Genomic DNA, 22,053 nt, shown 5'->3' with positions numbered 1-22,053 from the left:
TTTTTTGTATTTTTGTTATTGTATATTTGGTTAATTTTGGTTATATTCGGTTAGTTTTGGTTATATTTGGTTTATTTGGTTAATGTTAATATAATTTATGTTAGTTATGATTATTTATTTAAATAACCAAACCGAAACCGAACCGAAAGAAACCGAACTGAACCGAACCGAAATTTCAAAAATATCCAAATAGTTACTATATTACTATATCCAAAATAACCGAAACCGAATACAACCGAACCGAAACCGAATGGTTAACCGAATGCCCAGGCCTACGGTCTGAGTCCTAGTAAATAGTACTGTATAATTTTATAGAACTCTCTGCTTCAGCAAGAGGGTCTGGTTATGAGTTACGCTTCGAGCAATCATCTCAGAAGTCCCCCTCCAGCCTCCATCTAAAACCCTACGCAAAAGCCTTCGAGTTCAGGTTTCTCCATCTGTTTCCTTCTTCGTCTAAGCCATTGAAGGGTTCGCTTCGCTTCGGATTCGAAATCATGGCGGCCGTACCGAGAGGCCTCATTTCTCGATTCAATCAGTTTCTATCAATCCGGTCCGTGACTACTTCGCCATCTGAATCTCTACCTCATTGTAGCTTCTTTCTCCTCCGACGATTCAGCTCCGATGCTGGGTTGGTCGACGGTGCTGGATCTGATATTGTCGGGGATCCGACCCGAATCATCGAGGCGAAACAAGGTGAGATGTCTAAAAGCTCTAAAAGGACTGGGATCATCGCCGTTAAGTGTGGGATGACTGCGCTCTGGAACAAATGGGGAGCTAGGGTTCCGGTTTCTATTCTTTGGGTTGATGATAACATTGTCTCTCAGGTTAAGACTGTTGAGAAAGAAGGGATTTTTGCGCTACAGGTAACTCCATCGCAGTTTTATTCATTCCCATTTTGGCCATGTAGTTTTGGTATCTGCTGGATTTATTGGATAGCTTCTTAGTTCCGGGTAACTCTTGGTGATTACTTGATCGATAGATTGCTGTAACGTTTATTGATGAATTGGGTTTGTGAAGCTCATGGTTTAGTAATGTGATTGGCATGTGTTGTTCTGTTAGTTAGATTGGATGTGGGCAAAAGAAACCGAAGCATTTGTCCAAGTCTGTGGTGGGGCATTTCAGAGCACAAGGTGTGCCGTTAAAGAGGAAGTTGAGGGAGTTTCCTGTGACTGAAGACGCTCTTCTTCCTGTTGGTACTTCACTCGGTGTCCGCCATTTTGTTCCGGGACAGTACGTTGATGTCACTGGGATCACTCGAGGGAAAGGTTTTCAGGTGAATCCATTCTCAGGGTCTTTAAAGTTTTGATCTTTTACTTGTCGTTTTCTTAATAGTCTTAGAGCAGAACTTGGGATGATAACTTGATTACTCAAATAACAATGTGGCAGATATATATAAAATGGAGAGCGAATGAAGCATTAATATCTTTTGCTATGTGATTTTCAGGGTTGCATGAAAAGACATGGTTTCAGCGGAATGCCTAAATCACATGGTGCTTCATTGTCCCATCGAAGTGGTGGTTCCACAGGGCAAAGAGATGCTCCTGGAAAGGTATGTGACAAATTGCTATGCTTGTTGGGAATTTTCTCCAAAGCAAATGACCAATAATGACTTGTTGGTGGATGCACTTGAGTAGGTGTTCAAGGGGAAAAAGATGGCTGGGAGAATGGGTGCAGATCAGAGGACAGTAAAGAACGTTTGGGTTTACAAGATCGATCCTGCGAGGAATCTCATCTGGGTGAGAGGACAAGTAAGTATCTCAACCTGAGTTCTGGTCCCTGGCTAGGATGTGTCGGTCACAAAACGTGAGTGCCATTGCTCTTCTCTTATTAATAGTAGGTCATGATTGTGATTGGTGGTCTTGTTGTAGGTTCCTGGCGCAGAAGGAAACTTTGTGTTCATAAGAGATGCTTGGTACAAGAAACCAGACATCTCAAAGCTTCCGTTTCCAACTTACTTAGCTCCAGAAGACGAAGATCCATCAGAATTAGAACCAATTGTTGCTGATCTTGGAGAACTTGACCCATATTTGTTGGCTGAGTGATGAAAACAGAAAGAAGCTGAGGAATTGGAATCACAGAGCTAAAAAGCTTTTTGCAGATGAATGAAATTGTCTTTTCGTATTTTTAGTTGTTTGGATGTATGATTTGAAAACGATTAATAGAGAGGGAATATTAGGCTCGCATTTGTTATATCAAACGATGCTTAAGAGTTTGCAATAAGCAATGAAGAAACACAAGATTTATGTTTCCTTTCCTCTTCCAAATATATATACGTGTATATATGATATGTACGTATTTACAGAAAAGAAAAGATTCGATTTTTAATTGAACGAACAAGAATCAAGATCCATTTTTTAATCTCCCATATAAGTTTTTCAACTCCCAATAGAGTTAACAGTTGTGCTCTCGCCTAAGATCTTGAACATTTTGAGAGAACACAAACGCTTCTTTCTTTCACCTCTCTCTCTCTCGCTCGCTTAGGGTTACCGTTGAGAGAGAGAGACTTCTCAATCTCGTTGACTCAGCCATGAATCCAGAACAGAATCCTCGCGAATGCGTAGTATGCGGTGAAGCAGAGCCGTCGTTCATCCACACCGTCAGCAAAACCGGCGTTCTCCGGCGACTCTGCACCGATTGTTTGCTCAAGGAACATCGTGAACTCTTTTGCCCAGTTTGTTTCAAGGTCTTCGACAACGCCGCCCCTCCTCCTACTCGTATCACCTGCCTCAATTGCCCTTTAAGCACCCACCGTTCTTGCTCACCTAAGCCGCCGTCTTCCTCCGCCGCAGCATCTTCTTCCTCCTCCGCTCCACCGCCAGCTTCTTCTTTCACATGCCCCCCATGTTCTGACCCCAATTTCACCTTCTTCCCCAAATCTCGTGTCAATGGCGACGTCCCTGTCCCTGTCCCTGAAACGCCTCTCAGCAAGGTTTCGTCCAAGGCTCTTGTCGCAGCTGCCAAGATCTCGGTGGCTATTATGAATGACGCGGTGGTTCAGTTAAAGGATGAAGCTTTTAAGAAGATCGTAACAGCTCAAACGGCCAAGCTGAAAGCTAAAGCTGCATTGGAGAATCTTCAGGATCTTGTTATTAGACAAAAGGCTCAACAGAACTTGACCCCTAGCAAGAGAAAGGCCGATGATGACCGCTGATTCTGAATCTTCTTCATAGCAGTCAATCTTACTGGTACGTAGGGCGCTCTTGTATGATAGATCTCTTCTCGGGTTCAAGAAAAGACTACATTTTGCGGTTATTAGCCAACTATCTTGGTGATATTTTTAGTTCATTCTCTCAAAACGTGTTTGATCAAATGTCTCACAGAGAAAGCTGGAGACTTTGAGTTAGGGATACAGTAGGGCTTTCGTTTTGTATAATGGTGTGCAAGACTCAGTGACATTCATTCATATTAATGGGTTCCATCTTCAATCTTTAAATGTCTCGGTATGATTGTCTTGTTGTGTGGCTTCACTGGTTTGGAGATTTTCATAGAACAGAAGGTTATTTGTGTTTAGAATTTAGAGTTCTCAAGCTAATGAATTAGGTTTTGATTGGCAAAGAAAGTGACAATGCGTTGATGTTGTTTGGTTTGGAAGTTGTGATGAAAACACAATTGCTTTTGGTATGAGATTACATCATCAAGATAAGAATGAGTTTGTGAAATCATAGAATTTGTTTGGATTGGTAAAAAAATCTATGTAAAACTGGTTTTGCAACACGAAAATGGAAAGAGCAAGTTCAGGCATTTCCTAAGTTAGGTTTTGCTATATTTGTGAAAGAGCAAAACACCAGAAGAAGGCGGAAACAAAGAAGAAGATATATGGACTAGCGTCACTAGACTGCGAGAGTGGGTTAATTACGTCAATTTTTATTGTATAGGGGCTTTTATATAATCTTCAAAAAAGTATAAGCCCTCGTTTTGCAAATTCGTTTAAAACAACGAGTCAGCCGAGGACAGAAACCCTAGAAATCGTCCGAGTCGAGTTAATTCGCCTCTCACCCAGCTCTATCTCGTCCCGTGACTCGTCGTCACCTTCACCCGCGAAAACGCTTCTTCGATTCGTAGCTTAAATTTCGTACCTCGCCATCTAAAAATGTGTTCTAACTTCGCTTAAAGCTCTCTACCTCCATTTTCTCCGGTCTGAGAAATCGACGAAACCGGAAAAATCTCGTCTCCGATTACAAAAGTTCTCAGCTTCTTAGGTATGCTATAGAAGACAAACCCAGTTCAATTCTCTGTTCTTGCTTTGTAAAATTGATGGAACATGTTGTTTTAAATTTATAGTGTTTCTTGAATCCATGCATGTTGTTTTAAAGATTTGAGGCTGCTGCACTGGTTTGTGGAACTGTGAAAGTTTGAAGCTTGTTAAATGGTTTAACAATGGCTCCACTTGGATCAATTGGAGTGGTTGACCCTGGATGGGAGCACGGTGTTGCACAAGACGAACGTAAGAAGAAGGTTAAATGCAATTACTGTGGAAAGGTAGTGAGCGGAGGGATATACAGATTGAAGCAACACTTGGCTCGGGTTTCAGGAGAAGTGACCTATTGTGATAAGTCTCCAGAGGAAGTATGTCTGAGGATGAAGGAGTTTCTTGAACGGAGTCGTTCCACCAGAAAGTCTTGTTACAGTTTCCAACAACCTAACAATGATGATGAAGCCGAGGATGATGAGCGGCGTTGCTGGTCTAAAAGAAGCAAGGGAAAGCTAGGCTTGAGTGATGGGAGTAGTCTTCTTCGGTCTTCAGGTTATATTGATCCTGGATGGGAACATGGTGTTGCTCAGGACGAGAGGAAAAAGAAAGTGAAATGTAATTATTGTAACAAGATTGTGAGTGGTGGTATTAACCGTTTTAAACAGCACCTTGCGAGAATACCTGGAGAGGTAGCGCCGTGTAAAACCGCTCCAGAGGAGGTTTATGTTAAGATTAAAGAGAATATGAAATGGCATCGAGCTGGGAAGAGACAGAACAGACCTGATGATGAAATGGGAGCGTTAAATTTCAGAACAGTCTCTGAGGATCCTGAGCAAGAAGAAGACGGAGAAGAACATGACGTCTATCCAATTAACCAAGATAGGTTGATACTGGGAAATGGAAGGTTTAGTAAAGACAAAAGAAAGAGCTTTGATTCAATGAACACTAGATCTGTCTCTGAAGAAAGACCAAGAAGACCAAGGGTTATACCGTTTCAGTCACCTTCTTCGAGCAAGCAGAGAAAAATATACTCTAGCTCTTCAAACAGAGTTGTATCACGAAAAGACGTCACATCCTCCATTTCCCAATTCTTCCACCATGTTGGAGTTCCCACAGAAGCAGCAAGTTCTCTGTACTTTCAAAAGATGATTGAACTGATTGGTCTGTACGGAGAGGGTTTTGTTGTGCCTTCGAGTCATCTGTTTTCTGGTAGGCTTTTACAGGAAGAGATTTCAACTATCAAAAGCTACTTGAGAGAGTATAGATCTTCTTGGGTGGTTACAGGTTGTTCTATAATGGCAGATACTTGGACCAACACAGAGGGCAAGACAATGATCAGTTTCTTGGTCTCCTGCCCTCGCGGTGTCTACTTCCACTCCTCGATTGATGCCACTCATATAATGGAAGATGCCTTGAGCCTTTTCAAGTGTCTAGACAAACTAGTTGACGACATTGGCGAGGAAAATGTAATTCAAGTTATTACACAGAACACTGCTATCTCTAGAAGTGCTGGGAAATTACTTGAAGAAAAGAGAAAGAATTTGTATTGGACTCCTTGTGCAATGCATTGCACAGAGCTGGTTCTTGAAGACATCTCAAAGCTTGAGTTTGTCTCCGACTGTTTAGAGAAAGCACAAAGAATCACAAGATTTATTTACAATCAAACATGGCTACTTAATCTCATGAAGAACAAATTCACACAAGGACTAGATCTTCTTAGACCAGCGGTCATGCGCTACGCTTCCGGTTTCGCCACTCTTCAAAGTCTAATGGACCACAAGGCCGGTCTCAGACGTCTGTTTCAATCCAGCGGCTGGATTTTGTCACAGACCGCTGCCAATTCTGAAGAGGGAAGAAAAGTGGAAATGATGGTGTCTAGTGCTGCGTTTTGGAAAAAGGTTCAGTATGTTTTGAGCTCGGTTGATCCAGTGATGCAGGTGATACGCATGATGGATGATGGTGGTGAGAGACTCTCTTTGTCATATGCTTACGGTTACATGTACTGTGCAAAAATGGCGATCAAGTCTATTCATAGCGATGACGCTAGGAAATACGGACCGTTCTGGCGTGTGATAGATTACCATTGGAACCCATTGTTTCATCATCCTCTCTATGTGGCTGCATATTTCTTCAACCCGGCATATAGATATCGTCCTGATTTTATGGCGGTAGGTATGGTTTTCATTTATTTTGATTCAACCACTAAAAACTTTCTGCAATTTTCTTACTTTTGCTGTTAATGTGAAGCTGAACCTGCAGCATTCTGAGGTTGTGCGCGGAGTGAACGAATGTATTGTTAGGCTTGAGCCTGATAATGCGCGTAGGATCACAGCATTGATGCAGGTGAGATAATAATAAATCAACATTGTTCTCAGAACCTTGGGGCTAAGCCAAGTTAAAGTCTCTAAACTAACAATTTGTTGAAATGTTTCAGATTCCGGATTACACTTCTGCAAAAGCCAATTTTGGAACGGATATAGCCATTGGCACAAGAACAGAACTTGACCCAGCCGCGTGGTGGCAACAGCATGGGATAAGCTGTTTGGAACTCCAGCGAGTAGCGGTTCGAATACTGAGCCACACGTGCTCGTCTATTGGGTGCGAGCCTAAGTGGAGCTTGTACGATCAATTCAACAGTCAATGCCAGAGCCAATTTGGGAAAAAGTCAGCAAAAGATCTCACTTACGTTCATTACAACTTACGGCTCAGAGAGAAACAGCTGAAGCAACGGCTACAGCATGAAGATGGACCACCAGCGAGTCTTAACTATGCTTTGCTGGATCGGTTGCTCCCAGACTGGCTCGTGACCTCGGAGAATGACGAGGTATTTACTTCAAACGACCATTCTGCTGGTTTAAATAATAGGCTGACGTTGTTGTGTTCCTTTGTGAAGGAGGAGACTTTGCAAGGCGAAGAAGAGGGACGAGAGAACGAAGATCATGATGACGATGACGATGACGTAGAAGAGGCCGAGGAGGAGAATTGTTACATGGATTCTGGTAACGTTGATGGTCACGGTGAAGACAATCTTGATCTTTATGATGATGATCTTAGCGAGGATGATGATTAGTGTCGCTTTAGTAATTAGTGCTTCACTTCTAACAAGTAACGAACACTTCTGTATTTTGAATTCGACCATTGTATCCTTAAATACATTCGAAATTATTTTTGTTGGGAAGGAAGCCATCTTTGATGTTAAAAAAAGTAGAAGCCTTAACCGATTAGTCTTTAAACCGGATTACTCTGGTTTAACCTTCTCTTTCTCTGAATTTTTCATTTATCTGTTCAAGCTTTTTATTAGAAAGGCTATTAACATATATGTATAAGTTTGGAGAGCATATTACTTTAGCAGGTAAAGATAAAATGGGTGCATTTTTTTATTCAAGTACTAGAGAAAAACAACTAGTCTTATTGTCTTAACACCTAAAATTTATATTGCAGATGATACATCAAACCAAAAACTTTTGGTGTCAACATTAACAAGATGATCATCTTATGATCATAATCTAGTCATATAATACCTCCACATCTGCCAAAGAAAGGCATTGTCAATATTCTTCTCTAATGGTTTAGTTTATTGGCTAGTCTAAAGATACCAAGAAGCTTACATAACAATCAGGAGAAGTAATGTCACATTGTGGTGCTAGAATAAGATTTTCATTTATTCAAGAAACACACTGTAAATAAAACACAAATTCTAAGTTAGTGATTATATATTTTTCTTTTTACCATTTGCAGCCAACTAAATTCCAGATTGTGTACCTTGTCATAATCTTCAATGAGTTCCAAGCATTCTGTGTTAAGAGGATCTACAATAATATAGTTTCCTCACTTTCCTCCACAACTTGTCTTCATCGACTACAAAGTAAGAGTTTAGCAAACTACTTCACTGTTGTGACAAGAGACAAAAGCATCCTATATTATGTAACTATACCTCATATAGTTCATCAGAGATGAGTGCCATTCTATGAGCGTATTGAATGCGGGAGTTTTTATCAAGATCGTAGTCTGTTATCGGGCTTCCGAGCACATAGCCCTGTTGTTTGTAGGGGAAAAGAAAAACTCTTCAATTCTTAATGCTCCATAAGGTATATAGAAGTAATAGCAAATACTGATGAACCTGAAGATTTATTTGAGGTTTGCAGCATATACAATTCCCTGTAATGAATTGGTGAAAATAACTGATTAAGAAACTAAAAAGGGTTGCATAGGATAGAAATTAATGTGATAAAAACTTACCACTTGAGATTTCTTGAACGATGACCGGGATCACCGTACCGGCATAAGAATTACCGGTGATATAGAAAGGATTGGAGAAATACTCAGGATGCTGGGCTAGCCACTGCACAACAAACCAAACAAAAAACTCTAAAATGCATAAAGACATACATATATATACTTTAGTGGACCATTTGTGTTTGCCCTTTACCTTACGTACGAAGAAACTCGTCGACCCGCTTAGATGATCCTGTGTTACTTGGTATATCAGCAAGTGGATTTTTTGAGTAGGAGAAGCCAGTTCCAACAGGTTGATCCAAATAGATTACATTCGAAAACTAAAAAAAAAAAGAAAAGAAGCAATGATCCAAAAAACTTGAAGATGAAAAAGACTTCATTGAGATTGTAATGAGGAATAAAAATGGTGTTACCTTTGTCCATGAATATGTAGTGGAGACCAACGTGGGGATACTTCCATTGTAGGTCTTAACCTTGAAAGCAAGAGGCCTTGCTTTTCAAATAAGTCAGTGAATATAATGTAGAAACAAATAAGAAATGAGTGAGAGAAGATTTACCATTCTCATAGACAAGACCAAAGAAAGAAGAGCAGCCAGGTCCTCCAGTTAACCAGAGAAGAAGAGGGTCTTTTTTGGATTACTCTCAGATTTGATGAAGTAGTAGAACATTTGATCTTCATCTGCCTCTCCAACGCCAATGTACCTTCATGATATGATATAACTTGAAAACTCAGAATAGAGAGTCAACATTATAAGGGTAAATATAAAATGAAGATGGAGAGGAGGAGAACCCGGTTTCGAGCTCGAAGGGAAGAGGGCCTTCAAAACCAGGAAGATATCTGATGATAGAACTTGAATCAGCATGCTTGGTAAATAGAAGCATAAGCTGCAACAGCAACATTGGTATCCAGGAACACATTCTTTAATTTTGTTTTTTCTGAGTTTGATGACAAATATGTTTATAGTTAAAAAAAAAACAGAGACGTTGACCCAAACAAACATGTTTCAGTCTTTGTTTTTGTACCGTCTGCAACTGGTAAAAGAATAGAAAACTAGGGGTATTGTTGGGCCTATTAGTATGATATTGTCCGCTTTGGACCCAGGTGGCAAAGTCCGCACGAATTTTTTATTGGGCTCCTTCCCAAAAGTTCTCATACTAATTGGAGTTGGTCTTGGCTTACAGATTAGAAACTTATTTTCTAATCTTCAGATGTGGGACATTGTTTGTATCCCAACAAACCTCCCCTCAAACTATGTACCACGATACTTTGGCCTCCCCTTCAGTGAAACCTACGTACCTAGGCTCCGGTACCCCTTTATTCCTAAAGTATTCTTGAGTCACCCTTAATCATGTCATCTTTTTGAGAGATCCTCCCACATCGAATATAGAGCCCACACCCACTCCCCTAGGTCCACTTTTCGACCTAAGCTCTGATACCAATTGTTGGGCTTTCCAAGCCCAAGCCAACTCCCCTATTAGTATGATATTGTCCGCTTTGGGTCCAGATGGCAAAGCCCGCACGGATTTCTTATTTGGCTCCTTCCCAAAAGGTCTCATACTAATTGGAGTTGGTCTTGGCTTATATATTAGAAACTTATTTTCTAATCTTCAGATGTGGGACATTGTTTGTATCCCAACAGGTATAACATCTTTATAGTCAACTGGTTGAAATTAAGTGAGAGCATGATACTTGAGCTGGAGGTAGAAATATAAATGGTTGCATTCTTTTATTGAAAGTATTAGAGAACCAGAGCCTCTAGCTCTGGTGGTAAAGGATCATCAGCTGAGGTACCTGCCATCACGAGTTCGAACCCCGGCCACTGCGGAATTCACATATAGGCTGCAGCGTTCCATGAGCCGACACGTGGAGTGCCATTTGACCGCGCACATGGCTAGTCCAAACAAACCGATTTATTTCAGAGAGCGTTGGAATACCTGGGTTATCAAAAAAAAAAAAAATTACTAGAGAAAGAAAACCCACTAGTCACGTAGGCATAAGTTTAAATATTTAGTATTGTTTTCTGGTAAAGAGTGTAAACATGTTCTTGCATTTGAAACAACAAAACAAACACTGAGACGTAAGGCTTCAAACATTATTATGTGCTCCTACATATTATAAAAGTTCACTCCAAGATTATTTAACTAAGGTTTGTGTAGAGTTAAATTTTTTTTTATAGGTGACGATCGAGGGATGGATGATAGCCTTCGATGATCAGACTTTAACAAAGACAAAGACTACGGACGAGAGAACGAAGACAATAAGTGTCGTCGATTTAGTGCTATATCCTAATCCTAACAAGTAACGAAGAAGACTCATGTAGTTTTGGACATAGAAATTGAAAAGAGAAATTAAGTAGTAGGTGGGAGAAACTAAAATCATTTTTCTATCCTTAAAAAACAACGGATATATGGGAACAAAAAGGTTGGCGCCGCGCTGTCGTGAGCCAGTTTTTTTTTTTGGTTATTTATCAACTACCGAATATATCTGTCTTTTTAAAATATTTTTTTATCAGTCAAAATAAAAATAAAATACTGTTATAGTTTTTTTTTTGAATAAAAAAATTAGTGAAAAAGAAAAAAAAAGGAAAAAAATTAAGAATTAATACAAGACACACCTGACAGAGAGACAGCTTCGCTTTTCCTTTTCCGTTGTTCGACGCCTTCTCTTCTCTCTGTTTCGTCTTTCGTTCATTCAATTCTCCCAAAAGTCCTTAACTACTACTCTAAACACCTAAGATTTTTATCCTTTTTTTTTTTTTTGGGTCTTTCTCTTTTTGGAGAGTTTATAGTTTCTAGGGTTTTTTTTTTTTTTTTTCTTATTAAAAAAAACACAAACTTTGGGGGAGAAATTTGGTTTTCCGGGGAGTGGGGAGATTTCTTTCTTTCTGTCTGTATCTCTTTTAGGGTTCTCCGGTTGAGGTGAGTTGGAGGAATTTCAATCTCCGGTTTAATTTTTTCTTCGGTTTTCTCCCGGCGGCGGAGTCGTCATGGCTTCCAATCTCCCTATGAGCCCTAAATTGGAGCAGATCCATGGCGAAATCCGTGACCTTTTCCGTGCCCTCGCGTATGCCTTTTCTCTCTCTCTCTCTGTGGTCGTGGTTACCAAACACTCTCTCATATATATATATTTTAGGGTTATTGACAATTTTTTTTAAAACAAATATAAGATGCTTTTGAGTAATCAATCTCACTGAACCTCATGTGCTCAATTTGATTTGATGCCAAGAACTAGATTTTTAAGTCATCACTTCGGGAATGATGATAATAGTTCGTTTAAATGGTAACGAAAGATTCACCCTTTTATCATCTTTCTCTGTTTTGCAGGAATGGTTTCCAGAGGTTGGATAAGATCAAGGACTCTACTAGACAAAGCAAACAACTCGAGGAACTTACCGAGAAGATGCGAGATTGTAAAGGGTTCGTTTGCTTTACCATCTGAGCTTATGACATCCAGTTTTGTTACTGTAAAAATCTTCATCCATTGATTCAGTTTAATCTTTATCTAATGTCTACTTCATGTCAGTTTGGTTAAGGAGTTCGACCGTGAACTTAAGGTTGAGGAACCTAGGAACTCTCCTGAAGTTAATAAGCAATTGAACGATGAGAAACAATCTATGGTCAGTAATTCATCTCAGGCCTTCCCTCAACAATTATACTACAGTGTTATGTATCTCAAGTAAATGTATTTAATCTTCTTACTCAGCATCTTCTTAAAGTTCCATTTTGCAGCATCAGTTTGGTCAATCTTTAGGTGTATTCTGTAACAAAATGAATATATTAAGGCAGATATTGAGTGTCTTTCGCTCCCCACTGCACTTTGTATCTGCTACCATTTTTGTCTGTATGTATTTTTTTACCACCTGCGTTTAACTTTCTCCTTGTGTATAATGTTACAGATCAAGGAGCTCAATTCTTACGTTGCACTAAGAAAAACGTTAGTATCTCTATTATTCCTCTTTAAGAAGCTGATTATTTGAAACTCATACCTGTTCTTTTTGGGCTTTGATTTCATATCCATCCGTTCAGCATTATCTCTATAAGATTTAGTTTGGCTTTTATGTGTTTATATATGTTAACTTGGAGATTTGGTCTTGAATATCAGGTATATGAGTACCCTTGGTAACAAGAAAGTTGAACTTTTTGATATGGGAGCTGGAGTTAGTGGCGAACCTACAGCTGAGGAAAATGTTCAAGTGGCTTCCTGTGAGTCCTTATTCATGCTTGTTTATTCAGTTGCTACCAAATTATGAGTTTGCTTAGACCATGAAGAGATTGTCATGCTTGAAAGCTTAGATTCCTTGATACTATATGTACTTGAATTATGTTGGATGGGTAACTTATGCTCTCTGGTTAATTGTCTGACATCATTTATAATGTCTGTCAGTAAAATTCTGGCAGATGTTGATATGGTAATAGAAATGTTATAGGTTGGCCGAGATTATTCCCAGTTTGCTAGAAATGTATTATTCTGAGATCTGAACATAGGTTCTCGCATAAAGAAAGATCTGTTTGGATATGGCGCGAATATATTATTTTGGGACTGTGAATACTGGGAAATGCGAGCTTATGTCATTTTATTTTGTATAGCTATGTCAAACCAGGAGCTTATTGATGCTGGAACGAAAAGAATGGATGAGACTGATCAGGCCATTGAGCGCTCAAAACAGGTAAGTTATAGAAGGAAGAATGTTCCCGTAGCCTTTGTTACTAACTTACTATATCTATGGTAACATTCTTGTTCCTTTCCTTTCAGGTTGTAGAACAAACACTCGAAGTTGGAACTCAAACCGCAGCTAATTTAAAGGGACAGGTAATACAAAGCATTTCTTCTTTGCTTCCATATTAGTCTTTATGGGTAGAACCTGAAACAACCTGAAAATTTTGCAGACGGATCAAATGGGTCGCGTAGTTAACCACTTGGACACCATTCAATTCTCTATCAAGAAGGCATCCCAGCTGGTGAAAGAGATAGGGAGACAGGTGTGTAACCTCATATGGACATCTCCTCTTTTGCTTGACCACAAAACCTGTATCCTTATGTCTACTTATAATAAGTAACTTATTTCAGGTGGCTACCGATAAATGCATAATGGCGTTCCTGTTTCTCATTGTATGTGGTGTTATAGCCATTATCGTAGTGAAGGTACTGTCTTTGCTCTTTCTGATGAAAGTTGTGATTGGCAAATTTGTAACTCTGGTTTTTGTATAAACTCTTCAGATTGTACACCCGAATAACAAAGACATTAGGGACATCCCAGGATTAGCTCCTCCAGCGCAATCGAGGAAGCTATTGTACTTGAGGAATCAAGACTAACGGGAGAATATAAATCTCTATTTGTATATTTATTCACGAGAAATGAGGAAAATTGCATCTTGAGGTTCAATATTTTATCTTCTCTTCTTTTTCATTTGTTAACACTCCATTTCATGAATGAGAGAGAGGGTTTGGCGTTTGTTGGCATTGTGTGCTTTGATAGTTGCCGAGGCTTGGGGTTGTTGTTCTATGTTGATGTTCTTTTGCTTAATTAACCCATTCGTTTGAATCTGGGTTTTGATTGGAGGGTGTGTAAATTTCAGCTTTTGTCTCTCTTTTTTTTGTTTTGTAGCAACTTATCTCATCTTTTGTATAAAATTCAGACCATGTTATACTCTCTCACGTTCTCATTTTCTTCGTTCAACTGTAGAAAATTTCAGGACACAGCTGGAATTGCCATTAGAGTATTAGACGATTTATTAGCTTGAAGAGCCCATATGGTTTCACCTTCTGTAAATTGTTTAAAACGAAGAACGTGATTAAAAAGGACCAACACATTTCTGACCATGAGTGTTTATGAAATTATTGTAACATTAATTGTTTCGCCTTGCTATTACCGGAGAACTGATGTTACTACTCTTTCCAATCGGAATGTACCTTGAAGAGATATATTACGAACTTCAAAGAAGAGATGCTGCTGCTCAAAAGTTAGAATATAACTGATGATGGAAAAAATGAAGACCATAAATATATAACTGTAAACGTCAATTCACTACAAACGAATACACGACTCTGACGTTTTTCAAGCTAATAATCGTCGGTAATAATCTCCGCTATTCTATTTCATAATAAATTTAGATTTTGAAGGGACATTTTTCACCTGAGACACCGAGACAGACGGTCTAGATGCTGCAGCAACTTCTTTTTCGGTTTCATTTTTTAAGTAACAAAAAAAAAAAAAAAAAAAAAAAAAATTGGGANGCAAAATGACTATTATACGTGTATATTAACATCTTAGACCGCGTGATTTCCGAGCTGTGTCCGACCAATATGAGACAACCGGGCCGTGATCAAAGGGGCTTCCTCGTCGTTTATCTCAGCTCCTACTCTTGGGATTTCCACAATGTCGTTAGGATTGAATTTATCCGAAGACTTCTTCTCCATCTTATACTCCTGTTTAATGTTTGTGTCCATCAGTTGTTACATTCAGAAGAGAAGAAAACGTAATTGGATCCACACTATAATTTACAAGTTTTTAGAGGTTCTCTTGGAAGGACAATGATATTACTATGAAACCATATCGGTTAATATGGGAGGCTATCAGGTTTCTAAGACGGTCTTTAGATTATACACTGTTTGTGGATTAGCGAGAACCTAAAACAAGCCTGAGATCAGCCGGGTACATAACCTCTACCTGCTAGAGAGTAAGGGATCGGGAATGTTTGACTGACCTTATTGATTCGATCTGGAAGACTGTCAGGAATTGGTTGAGACGCCTTGACATCCCTTACTTTTATGTAATTGTACATAACGACACCACATAGCGCTGTGTCAAAACACATGACAAGAATAGATAGTTATGTGAGAAACAAACAGTCAAGGAGGAAAAATAAATGTTTATAGCAATCACATTTGTTGTGTTGTGATATGAAGAAATCTACCTATCGCGTATCCAGTGATATTCAGCCCAGTGATTGTGGACTCAGGAAAAATGACAGTCGAGAGGGCTATGAGAATCCAGTCTTTGAGAACACCAGCCACCCGGATGGTTACTGCACCTGTTCTCCCGATTACTAAGAATATGGAGAAGTTCAAGGCAAGAGCACATAGAGCATTGGAGAAGAATATCCAGAAGTTAAATTGGATCTGTGCAACTTCCATTGTGGGTTTCTCCAACACATACCAAGGTAAGGCCAGAAAAACAAAACTGCACAAATTTGAAGCATAGCATGTCAAGGAAAAGATTATGTGTGCTAAACTGTAGTAGAGGAAGCAGAACTTGACATCTAGCAATAAATAATAATGAGAGAAGAGAGTGTAACATAATATAGTTAGACGAACTGGAACCATGGTTTGGTAATGAAATATCTTATTATTGAAATGTAATTGTTTGAGCAGAATCAGGGGTGGATATACCTGCAGGGAGCTATGTAATACAAGCTGGTAATAGGGTTCAATGTCAAACCCTTCTTTTGGAGAAGAACTTGAGTTAGCACCAGTCTAAGTGCTTCAGCAAAGATGCCTGTCACCTGGTAGACTGTGCCAACGACATTGAAATGAATTTCCCCATAAGAGGATATCACAACTCCAACACTGACCAGCAACATGTTCGAGAACACGTCGCACCTTGGTTTGTCAGTGCCGCAAACAACTGCCATGATAAATGTTGCTACTGGCACTGAAATTCATAGCCATGTATTAATATCATTTGTAAAATGAACAGAAAGTCTATACCAAAATAGATTTGTAACCAAAATGTTAACGTCTTCACATACTTAGAGCTTTAAGCATCTGAATGAAGGCAACAGAAATGTGCAAATACGCAGTATTGCCAAACCTGCACAAAGAGGAATGTATGATAGTGAAGAGACATTTGGGAAGCAATGATAACTAGAAAAGAACGAATTTTCCAGAGTTCGATGGCCGATTCAGCAATTAAAAAGTATTCAGAAGAAGAGCATTAATAAACTGTTACTGTCTACAGAACAGGAACTTACCAGAGACTTGATGCAAAGAATGCGCTTATAGGTACCACACAGGTTGCGTATCTGGACCCAAAAAAGAGTGTCAAAATGGAGAGGCGATGGGCTTACATACAAGAGAACAATATAAAATAGATGAAAAATACCGAGTAAGCTGTCTTACATTTCAAATGTCATTTTAACCGGAGCTACAACCTACAGAACAGAGGGAAAACTTATCACCGCACTAGCAAAAGGAGTCTAAGGATCCATAAACAAGATTATATATTTTCCAAGAGAGCATTACATAAGATGCATAAGCATACTCCATATTCTTTGAGTTAGCATACCTTGAACACGCGAATAAGAAGGAAAGCCACGAATCCAGCAAAACCCATATGGATCATTGTCAGCGTTATAGGAAGTGGAAAATTGAAGTACTTTGGGGATAAAACCCACTGCAATTAAAAGAAATACAAGGACACGATTTAGAAGACAAAATCTACTTTAAAAGCTGAAACAAGATACAGCTATAGTTATCCCTTTCATATCTAACACCTGACGTTACATCACAATACTATCATCCCATGTAGACAGGGAGACTAGGAAATCATAGATTAATAGTACTCAACACCCATTGATACAAAAAAAAAAAAAGGGTTTTTGGTTATGGTTCCATGTCAGAAACACAACATACTAAATAAGTCAAACATCAAATTCGTTTATCAGAAACAAAGTATGTAACATTCAAAGATCCAACAAATCTGCAACCAACACTTATATGTGTAAACATTAGATAGTTATTAACTAGCCTGTAAATCACCTTATTGTACAGTATAACTCCAGAAGAAAGTATAATGTAGATGAGCAAGTAGATATAAGTTAGAATAAGCGTCTTATTTATCATCTTTGCCATCTTCCCTCGTCCCCTCTCCTCAGTGCAAAAGCAAAAAAAAAAAAAAAAAAATCTTCGTAGGAAAAAAGTTCTTTGATAATCAATTTCCTGACACTGCACCAATACCAAAACAGGGCAGTATCCCCAAATAAACCAGGTGCAAATGCTCCGTGACCATTACCTGAAACCCAAAGCCAATGCAGATTTATCTAAGTTTCCGCGTTAAGAGCAAAGTATCAAAAGGAACAGTTGAGAGAGAGCCCTACTCATTCCCATTAACGAGCTCAACAACAAGAAACAAATCCTTCATCAAAACAATGCAATTGGATTCACAAACAGGCAAAATAATTCCAAACAGTAATCAAAACCAACGACATGAAAATCCAATAAACCTAAATAGAAGGAAATCGAGAGATCACGAACGATCAGAGAGAATAAAAGCGAACTGGATCAGATCCTACAAGCAATAAGGAGATAATAACAATAGTACCTCGAGACCATAAGCCGAGAATTGCAAAATATATGAAATTATGAGCAAACAAATCTAGTGGCGATAGATCAAAGACGAACACTATCTGATTAAACCAAATTAAGCAACTCGAGAAGAATCTGATGATAGCTCAAAAAACAAAAAAAAACCACGAATTCGAGAGAGAGGTTCTATTATGAGAATCAACGATACAGAGAAAAGAAGAAAGAAGAAGATTTATTAATGCAAAAGTGTTTGTGAGAGAGAGCTACAGTAGTTGTTTTGTTGGAGAAGACAGGATTGAAGAAACTTTAAATTAATTATATTTTCTTCATAATTAAAACCAAAATAAATTTAATAAAAAAATATATAAATGAACGGTACAGATGAATAGACTAATCAGCGGAATCTGAATCAAACGGCTACGATTTCATCTCATATATGTGGAGAAGACCTGCGAAGAGTGTTAGATAGAAGGTTTGGATTTAATGGGCCTAATTTACACTTTTTGCTTGGGTCAAGCGACTTTGTGATAGGCCCGTTAAAGAGAGAAAAATCTGCGATGATGATGCGATAATGTGTGTTTTAATCGATATGGTTATGTTTTTTTTGTAAGTATATGGCTAGAGTTTTAGGTCTACTAAATCGTGAATATAAATATTACGTTTTAAAACGTGAGGATTTGGGAGGTTTATTATATTTTAATTAAGGATAACCAAGTGAATGTGATATACTAACCAATTTTATAATTGGAGGTCGTATTCTACCTTTTTTTCCTTATTAATTGGTGTTACTAACCAATTTGTGTCGGTAGTAGTCACATATTATTGATTTGTTGTCAACTCATTTTCCTTTATTTTAAAATATTATATATAAACTAACTTATTAATTTTCAGGTTTTATACATGTAGCCGTAATTAAAATGTAAACTAACATTATAAATGTAGAATACACAAAAACATCGAAACCATATGAAAGAACCAAACTAAAGCATAGACGCCAGTTAACTACACTAAACCAACATAATCAAGAAATTGTATACAGTACTCACATACTCTCCTTCATCAAGATTAGACATGATAAACTTACGTGCAATGAGGGTCTTGATGATCTATATATATACGCTTTAGTTTAGTTGTTTTGATTTATACATTAATTGCTGTATTTAAACCTCTTTGTCTTGTAGCTATATCCAAGGTCACAAGTCCCAAGCATGACTCGGATACCATTTCATATTTTTTGTTTCTAAAGATAACCAAAGTAAAACACTTGGAGGAAATGCTTTTTTTATTTTTCTTTTCTTTATAAGCATTAATATACGACGAGACCATGTCGAAACCGAAAATAACCAAAGTGAAGCACACTAACGGCAACATAAACCAGAAACTATATGAGCTTCTTAGGAAAATAGTCACTCAAAACAAAACAAAAAAAAGGAATGGGTACTTTAGTTTGGGTTTTGTGATATGGGTAGCTTATGCTCTACTTTTTTAAAAGTGCTCATTTTCCTAATAAGCTCAAGTTCTATCCACAATGGCCGCATTATCTATTTTATGTAACTTGTAATATTTTTCTCAAACAAACTTCCGACAGTATTGTTGTTTATGATTCGCATGCATGCATGTGATAATTAAGAGATAGAAAATGAAGCTTAAACAATCACACAATCCTTGTTATTATTTTTAAGAAAATTATAAAATCAATTGTTCTTAAGACCCTAAAATATTAATTTTGGACTATCTTATATGCTAGTAGGACAGGTTGATGTAAACCCAACAACTGCAAGACAATAACAAAATAATAAGACAGCAACGAAGAGAAAAACAAAAGTTTAAAAGAAAAGAAAAAGAAAGAACTGATTTATTAGTGAAATAAAATATCAACAACACCAACTAAAACCACATTGTTAGTTAGCTTTTGGAGGCGGACACTAATCATGCAACTGTTTCTTACGCGTAGTCTAAATTATTGTTCTACCTCTACAACTACAACCAATCAGCTTATTGTTTCCTTTTAAGTTAAAATACAAGAATTCCAAGTATCATCTGCCGTTGTGCATAAGTTCATGAATTAGGTGTATGTATCTGATGATATACATACATATTATTATTTTCGTTCCCTTTGAATTCTCAGCTTTAACATGGAAATATGTACAGTACCATTATAATTACTACAACTCGTAAAAATATTCAACTTAAGTTTTAGAATGAGAAAAACAGTTGTAAAATTCCCTTCCTTAGTTCTTTTGGTGCTAATTAACTTGTAAAGGTTTTTCGATATCACTTTACTGACATCAAAAATAAATGTTTTAGAAAACGGTATAAGCGTAGTTATATGCGCTAAACAACCGTAGTTATGGTGATTGTCTTCTAATTGAATGTTGACGTTCTATACTTCTTCTATTAAATGGAGTTAGATAACTGTCTTAAACGAACAACTTTACACTATAAAATTATATCAAATCAACTTATCATATATAGAGATACTAAGAAAGTCAAGTGTAGGATTAAAAATATTATATATGAAATGTTATGTAAAGTATGTATAAATTAATAGTATTACATATTTATTATAATTATAAACAGTTGAACATATTAATCGTTTGAAGGAGACGTAAAAAAATCGTTTGAAGGACACAAAATAATGGATCTATCATCTATGAGTGTAAAAGATTATAAAACAAAATAAATAAATAAAGAAAACAGAAGAGAAAGAGATAGAGAATCATTTGTCGAGCTGGGAAATGATGATGATGAAGGTATGTCTCTTGTATTCCACGCAGCAAGACAAAAGCCATCTCTCAGGTTGACTTTTGTCAAGCACACGCAAAGCCAACATGATTACTAGGCTGCTTTATTATTTATTATTTTTTTTGTAAATACTTATAAAAACTCTTTTTTTCTCTTATAGTTCTTTTGATTTTTATCTTAATTTTACGGGTTAGTGTCTTCACAGTGAGTGATTGGTTCTTTGATTTCTTTATCTTCGTATATTGAAGACTTCTATTTATGCTCTATTCACATGTATTTATATTAGTATTTAAACTGATATAATAACGAGCACAAACTTGCATGATATATATATATATTATTTAGTTACATAATTTTAAAATTAGTTGACATTCTAGACGAAGACCTCATATCCTCCCTGTAAAACGTGTAAGTTTTAACTAAATTTTTGTTATGTTTTGTGCAACTTATTTAACTCAGCTTTCTTCTACTAAAACATAGTAGTATATATATATACGTACTTATTACACACGTCACTTAATTTTTACAGTAGTTTTTGAGTAGTTATATGACAGTATCTATATTGTCTTTCAGCTTTCGACTATATTAATTAGTAGATAAGATTATGATGAATAAGTGACTCATAAGTTCACGAAACAAGTTTTCCAACCCTAATACGTTTGTTTCTTACACGCACGCCGACAAAGTAACTATTTTCGAAACATTTCATAAGATACAACACCTTCTTTGGTTAGTTAACCTTCAATGGCATGCCAATTAACATTAATTAGTATTATATGTTACTTACACGACTAATCAAAATTAATTTCTACACGATAATGGACCCACGTACGCATCTTCTATTTTTTTTAAAAATATTTGTTTCAAATGATTAATGTCTTCTTCTAGTATTTTTTTTGTTTCTTCTAACAAATTCAAAGAATAAAAATCCACGATTCTGATATTGAAGCCGCTCGTTTCCTTTTGTTTAATCCTTCGAAAAACCAATGTACTTACTTAATAAATAAATAAAAAAAATGCATAGTGGAGGAAGAAGAATAAACGGAAAGCTGGTTATACTATAGTAATGAACAAATTTATTACCTTAAAAGAGTTAGGTGCGACGTGTAATTTAATATAATGTTGACCAAAATTTTCCCTATTAACTATAGCAACACATTTTACAAGACTTATTATTTTTAAATAAAGATTAACAGTGTAAACACTTCTTTCTTTTGAAAATTGTCGTCGCCAATCACGGTCTATAGCTTCGTCATCTTCCTATCATCATATCATATCCTCATGTTTTTTTTCTCTCAACAACTAAAGTGTACATTACATATAACATATGCATAGCTTTGACAAAAAAAAAAACATATGCATATATAACATTTCTTTTTGTTTAAGGAAACGTAAAAGTTTTGAGTAAGATATATTTGAACTTTTAATTTAAATTACCTAAGGTATCTTTTCTCTAAGTTTAAATCGAGTAGTGGGCATACTTTTTGAAAACTATCCCATAATTAAAGGGTTAATACTTAATAGTGAAACCTTCTTTAACAAAAGAAAACAATAAAAAGAGAAAGCTCTACTAACA

At 37.1% G+C, this 22,053-nt stretch overlaps 5 protein-coding genes and 1 pseudogene across 10 annotated transcripts; 4 read left to right on the top strand and 2 right to left on the bottom strand.

Annotated features, from left to right (window-relative positions):
- On the top strand, positions 351-2,250 carry LOC104765590 (50S ribosomal protein L3-2, chloroplastic). Its single transcript, XM_010489332.2, has 5 exons — positions 351-863; positions 1,064-1,273; positions 1,445-1,549; positions 1,635-1,748; positions 1,869-2,250. Exons 1-5 carry the CDS (start codon positions 495-497, stop codon positions 2,040-2,042), a joined length of 972 nt encoding a protein of 323 aa, XP_010487634.1. The 5' UTR covers positions 351-494; the 3' UTR covers positions 2,043-2,250.
- LOC104765589 lies at positions 2,349-3,438 on the top strand. The gene has a single exon (XM_010489331.2). It carries the CDS (start codon positions 2,528-2,530, stop codon positions 3,149-3,151), a length of 624 nt encoding a protein of 207 aa, XP_010487633.1. The 5' UTR covers positions 2,349-2,527; the 3' UTR covers positions 3,152-3,438.
- Positions 3,937-7,360, top strand: LOC104765588. 3 transcript variants are annotated; one of them, XM_010489329.2, is made up of 5 exons: positions 3,937-4,199; positions 4,282-6,360; positions 6,440-6,535; positions 6,627-7,016; positions 7,086-7,360. In XM_010489329.2, the coding sequence occupies exons 2-5, from the start codon at positions 4,378-4,380 to the stop codon at positions 7,260-7,262; spliced, it is 2,646 nt and encodes an 881-aa protein (XP_010487631.1). In that variant the 5' UTR covers positions 3,937-4,199; positions 4,282-4,377; the 3' UTR covers positions 7,263-7,360. The 3 variants fall into 3 exon arrangements, with proteins under 3 accessions (XP_010487631.1, XP_010487630.1, XP_010487632.1); XM_010489328.2 differs by having other exon boundaries at positions 3,938-4,199; positions 4,314-6,360; XM_010489330.2 differs by having other exon boundaries at positions 3,939-4,199; positions 4,314-6,360; positions 6,452-6,535.
- LOC104767589 lies at positions 8,259-9,346 on the bottom strand (annotated as a pseudogene).
- LOC104765587 (novel plant SNARE 13) lies at positions 11,047-14,079 on the top strand. The gene is made up of 10 exons (XM_010489327.2): positions 11,047-11,492; positions 11,753-11,845; positions 11,952-12,045; positions 12,325-12,362; positions 12,531-12,631; positions 13,016-13,095; positions 13,182-13,238; positions 13,316-13,408; positions 13,497-13,571; positions 13,647-14,079. Exons 1-10 carry the CDS (start codon positions 11,416-11,418, stop codon positions 13,740-13,742), a joined length of 804 nt encoding a protein of 267 aa, XP_010487629.1. The 5' UTR covers positions 11,047-11,415; the 3' UTR covers positions 13,743-14,079.
- On the bottom strand, positions 14,418-18,031 carry LOC104765586 (probable sugar phosphate/phosphate translocator At3g17430). 4 transcript variants are annotated; one of them, XM_010489326.2, is made up of 11 exons: positions 17,749-18,031; positions 17,525-17,562; positions 17,187-17,439; positions 16,714-16,821; positions 16,548-16,579; positions 16,400-16,450; positions 16,178-16,239; positions 15,819-16,080; positions 15,344-15,609; positions 15,134-15,228; positions 14,418-14,855 (listed from the first exon to the last, which is right to left on the bottom strand). In XM_010489326.2, exons 3-11 carry the CDS (start codon positions 17,277-17,279, stop codon positions 14,697-14,699), a joined length of 1,128 nt encoding a protein of 375 aa, XP_010487628.1. In that variant the 5' UTR covers positions 17,280-17,439; positions 17,525-17,562; positions 17,749-18,031; the 3' UTR covers positions 14,418-14,696. The 4 variants fall into 4 exon arrangements, with proteins under 4 accessions (XP_010487628.1, XP_010487624.1, XP_010487626.1 ...); XM_010489322.2 differs by having other exon boundaries at positions 17,525-18,031; XM_010489324.2 differs by having other exon boundaries at positions 17,187-17,650.

The sequence above is a fragment of the Camelina sativa genome, chromosome 19 (assembly GCF_000633955.1).
Source record: "Camelina sativa cultivar DH55 chromosome 19, Cs, whole genome shotgun sequence".
NCBI classification, from domain to species: Eukaryota; Viridiplantae; Streptophyta; class Magnoliopsida; order Brassicales; family Brassicaceae; genus Camelina; species Camelina sativa.
This window is presented reverse-complemented; position numbering and strand designations above follow the sequence as displayed.

Coding starts and splice junctions, on each gene's coding strand:
- LOC104765590 (XM_010489332.2), top strand. CDS start 495: ATGGCGGCCGTACCGAGAGGCCTCATTTCTCGATTCAATCAGTTTCTA. Junction 864..1,063: donor AAGGGATTTTTGCGCTACAG/GTAACTCCATCG, acceptor TCTGTTAGTTAG/ATTGGATGTGGGCAAAAGAA. Junction 1,274..1,444: donor CTCGAGGGAAAGGTTTTCAG/GTGAATCCATTC, acceptor TGTGATTTTCAG/GGTTGCATGAAAAGACATGG.
- LOC104765589 (XM_010489331.2), top strand. CDS start 2,528: ATGAATCCAGAACAGAATCCTCGCGAATGCGTAGTATGCGGTGAAGCA.
- LOC104765588 (XM_010489329.2), top strand. CDS start 4,378: ATGGCTCCACTTGGATCAATTGGAGTGGTTGACCCTGGATGGGAGCAC. Junction 6,536..6,626: donor GGATCACAGCATTGATGCAG/GTGAGATAATAA, acceptor GAAATGTTTCAG/ATTCCGGATTACACTTCTGC. Junction 7,017..7,085: donor TGACCTCGGAGAATGACGAG/GTATTTACTTCA, acceptor TCCTTTGTGAAG/GAGGAGACTTTGCAAGGCGA.
- LOC104765587 (XM_010489327.2), top strand. CDS start 11,416: ATGGCTTCCAATCTCCCTATGAGCCCTAAATTGGAGCAGATCCATGGC. Junction 13,096..13,181: donor CCATTGAGCGCTCAAAACAG/GTAAGTTATAGA, acceptor CTTTCCTTTCAG/GTTGTAGAACAAACACTCGA. Junction 13,409..13,496: donor TGAAAGAGATAGGGAGACAG/GTGTGTAACCTC, acceptor AACTTATTTCAG/GTGGCTACCGATAAATGCAT.
- LOC104765586 (XM_010489322.2), bottom strand. CDS start 17,279: ATGGCAAAGATGATAAATAAGACGCTTATTCTAACTTATATCTACTTG. Junction 16,240..16,399: donor TTCTTTGCATCAAGTCTCTG/GTAAGTTCCTGT, acceptor CTCTTTGTGCAG/GTTTGGCAATACTGCGTATT. Junction 16,081..16,177: donor TCAGATGCTTAAAGCTCTAA/GTATGTGAAGAC, acceptor TATGAATTTCAG/TGCCAGTAGCAACATTTATC.